Genomic DNA, 3,196 nt, shown 5'->3' on the forward strand with positions numbered 1-3,196 from the left:
TTTTCTTTTATTTATTTCTTTTTTCTTTTTTTTTTTTAGAGAGGGGGTCTCACTCTGTTAGGTAGGCTGGAGTGCAGTGTCTGGGTCATAGTTCACTGTAATTTGCTATTCAGTTGATTCCTGCTTTTTTAAATTGTGTCTATTTGAGCTTAATTCATCATTCTTACTAACTTTTTGAGATAGATATTTGTCTTTTCAAAAATTCTTTCTTTCTTTTAAAAACATTAACCTTTAAAGGAGCGTGTTGTGTCCCACAAGTTTAGTTGTATCCCTTAAGTTTGGATATAGAGAGTGTGTGTGTGTGTGTGTGTGTGTGTGTGTGTGTGTATGTATATATGTGTGTGTATATATATAGTTCGTATTTTTTGATATGGTATATATGATGTGTGTGTGCATATATACATACGCACACATGTACTGCATATACCAAAATTTATATAACTATCCTCCAGTTCAAAGTAGACCTGCATGGTGGCTCACGCCTGTAATCCTAGCACTCTGGGAGGCTGAGGTGGATTGGTCGTTTGAGCTCAGGAGTTTGAGACCAGCCTGAGCAAGAGTGAGACCCCATCTCTACTAAGAAAATGGAAAGAAATTAGCTGAACAACTAAAAATATACAGAAAAAATTAGCCGGGCATGGTGGCACATGCCTGTAGTCCCAGCTACTCAGGAGGCTGAGGCACAAGGATCGTTTGAGCCCAGGAGTTTGAGGTTGCTGTGAGCTAGACTGATGCCATGGCACTCTAGCCTGGGCAACAAAGTGAGACTCTGTCCACCTCCTCCTCAAAAAAAGTATTTTCTACTTCCCATGATGACTTCTTCTTTGAGTTGTCAGCTGTCTAGCATTGCATTGTTTAATTTACAAACTTTGTGATACTCTAATTTTATTTTTGTTATTGATATATGGCTTAATTCTACTATAGTCAGATGATATGCTATAAATGTCTTCAATCTTTTAAAATTTGTGGTTTGTACTTTATTGTCCTGTATTATGGTACATGTCCTTATACATCTTAAAAGGATGTGTATTCTATAGCTATTGTACATAGCTCTCTATGTATGTCAATTGGCTTGTGTTTGTTAATCATGATGTTCAGATATGATTGTCCTCACTAGTTTTGCTTCGTTGCTGTAGCAGTGATTGAAAGAAGGGTGTTAAACGTTTTACTCTCTATAGGCTCTTGACATCAGGTGACTATAGGTGCCCCATAGACCATCAACATCCTATTTATAACTGATAATTAGATCAATACCTTGAAAGTAAATATTAGAAAACCAAAATTATATCTCATCCTTAAGGTCCTATTCCTTTAGTATCACTCTTGGTACCAAAAGCTGATTCAGTCTGGGGGTGTTCAGAAAAATAAACACGTATTATAAGAATAAGACTTTAATATAGAAATTAGAGATAACATGAATGTGAGAGAATCTGGGGACTAAGGCATAACTGAAGGTTGGGGCTATATAGCTGGAGGAGAAATAGTCACTAACGATATTGGCTTGATGCACCAATGTGTTTGGAGAACACAGGTAATACTAAAGGAAAGTCTCAGAAGCTAAGACTTCTGGCTGCCAAGACTGCAAAAGGGGAACTCATGGAAAGGCCTGTGAAGCCCCTGTCCTGATGTTCTCTAGGAATAATGTCTTCTGCTTTATTTCCACCTTCTAAATGTCATGTGGATTCCTCTCACTAGCCAACCTAGAACTATACAGTGATGGAGGTAACCAGCTGACAACAGGATATCCAATATCTTGTTATATATTCTGTTTTATTGTTTTAATTACTTCCTTGAAGATTAAATCATGTGTCCTAAATTTATTACAGTCTGATATAAATTAAGGTTTTATTATTCCCAGATAATGCTAGGATTTCATTATATTTCATTTACCTAGAAATGGCAAGGTTGACCCACGCAAGGAGAATACTACTGGTTGCTCCAGGAAGGAATGCTTATATGTCACTAAGGTTGGAGTTGAAAGGAATATAAGGGCCCTGTTAAATTCTAAACTGTCATGTTTGACCTAACATGACAAAAGGAATACAATTTTTTCACCCTATTATGTGATAGATATACAAATTTGGTCATGACTATAATCTTTTACATTACAATCCCGTCTTTCCCCAGAGATCCAAAAACACAATAGCATATTACTTTATCTGGTTTTTAGAATATATATTTATTTTTATCAGTTTCGTATCGTCAAAGTTTTTGCCCAGATGATTGGATTGGTTTCCAAGACAAATGTTATTATTTCTCTGAAAACGAAGGGGATTGGAAATCAAGTAGAGACAACTGTACTACCGCACATGCTGATCTAACAACGATTGACACTGATAAAGAAATGGTAAGTAATTTAATAAACATTCCTTATGAATTATCTTGAGTTGAAGCATTAGAAATATTCAAATGTCATTACAATTTTAAAAACTTTTCATTCATTCCCATCTATGCAGAATGTTGAAGATGTTCAGAATATGCTATATGAGATTTAAAATACCCTAAGGATATTTTGTTTGAAGAGTGTAAGACTCACATCAAGTAACAGACTTGATACTTGTCTTTATATTTTAAAGAGTGCAAATAGAAGAGCTTGATAACATTTGGAAACCTTTTACTCCACCAAGAAAGGAGAACCTCCTCGGGAAGAAGGCAATTCTCCTTCTACTCCCTTTGAGGAAATTTATTCTCCATCTTGCTTTGCTGTCTGCCCCTGAGTTCCCATGGCAGCCTCCATCAGAACACTCTCTACTAGTAATGCAATAGTGAAAAGAAAAGTTTCCCCCAGACCAAAGTATGAGTTTCCAATGAGCAGACACCATGTCTTGTCTGAAATTGTATCCTTGGCTATATCAGACAAAGTCAGGTACAAATGAAAAGGCTAGTGGATCCTTGTTAAATAAATATTGATTTACATGACAAAATCCCTGTGAATAAGAAGACTCTTCAAGAAATTTAACAAGGGTTTATAAAATGGTACCTTTGGATTTGAGAAATATGTTCTTTCCCCTACTTGCTTATATGGTGTGTGTGTTTACTTTTATTTAGTCTCTTTAAGAGACTAATATTACATAAGAGGTAATATAACTTAATTACAATTTATTTTTTGCAAAGAATGCACAATTGAGAAGTGTTTTCAATGTGAAGCAGAACAGCATAATGGTCAACATTGTTAAAAGACAGCTGTATATTATTT

General features: G+C 35.4%; 1 protein-coding gene across 1 annotated transcript in view; it reads left to right on the forward strand.

Moving 5' to 3' along the window:
- Window positions 1-3,196, forward strand: part of CLEC2B (C-type lectin domain family 2, member B) — a 42,832-nt gene that overhangs the window by 29,888 nt on the left and 9,748 nt on the right. Inside the window, exon 2 of the mRNA XM_012652149.1 lies at window positions 2,193-2,347. Within this exon, the coding sequence (XP_012507603.1) occupies window positions 2,193-2,347 (155 nt within the window). The remainder of the gene's footprint in view (window positions 1-2,192; window positions 2,348-3,196) is intronic.

The sequence above is a fragment of the Propithecus coquereli genome, unplaced genomic scaffold, assembly GCF_000956105.1.
Source record: "Propithecus coquereli isolate 6110/MARCELLA unplaced genomic scaffold, Pcoq_1.0 Scaffold380, whole genome shotgun sequence".
Taxonomy (NCBI): Eukaryota; Metazoa; Chordata; class Mammalia; order Primates; family Indriidae; genus Propithecus; species Propithecus coquereli.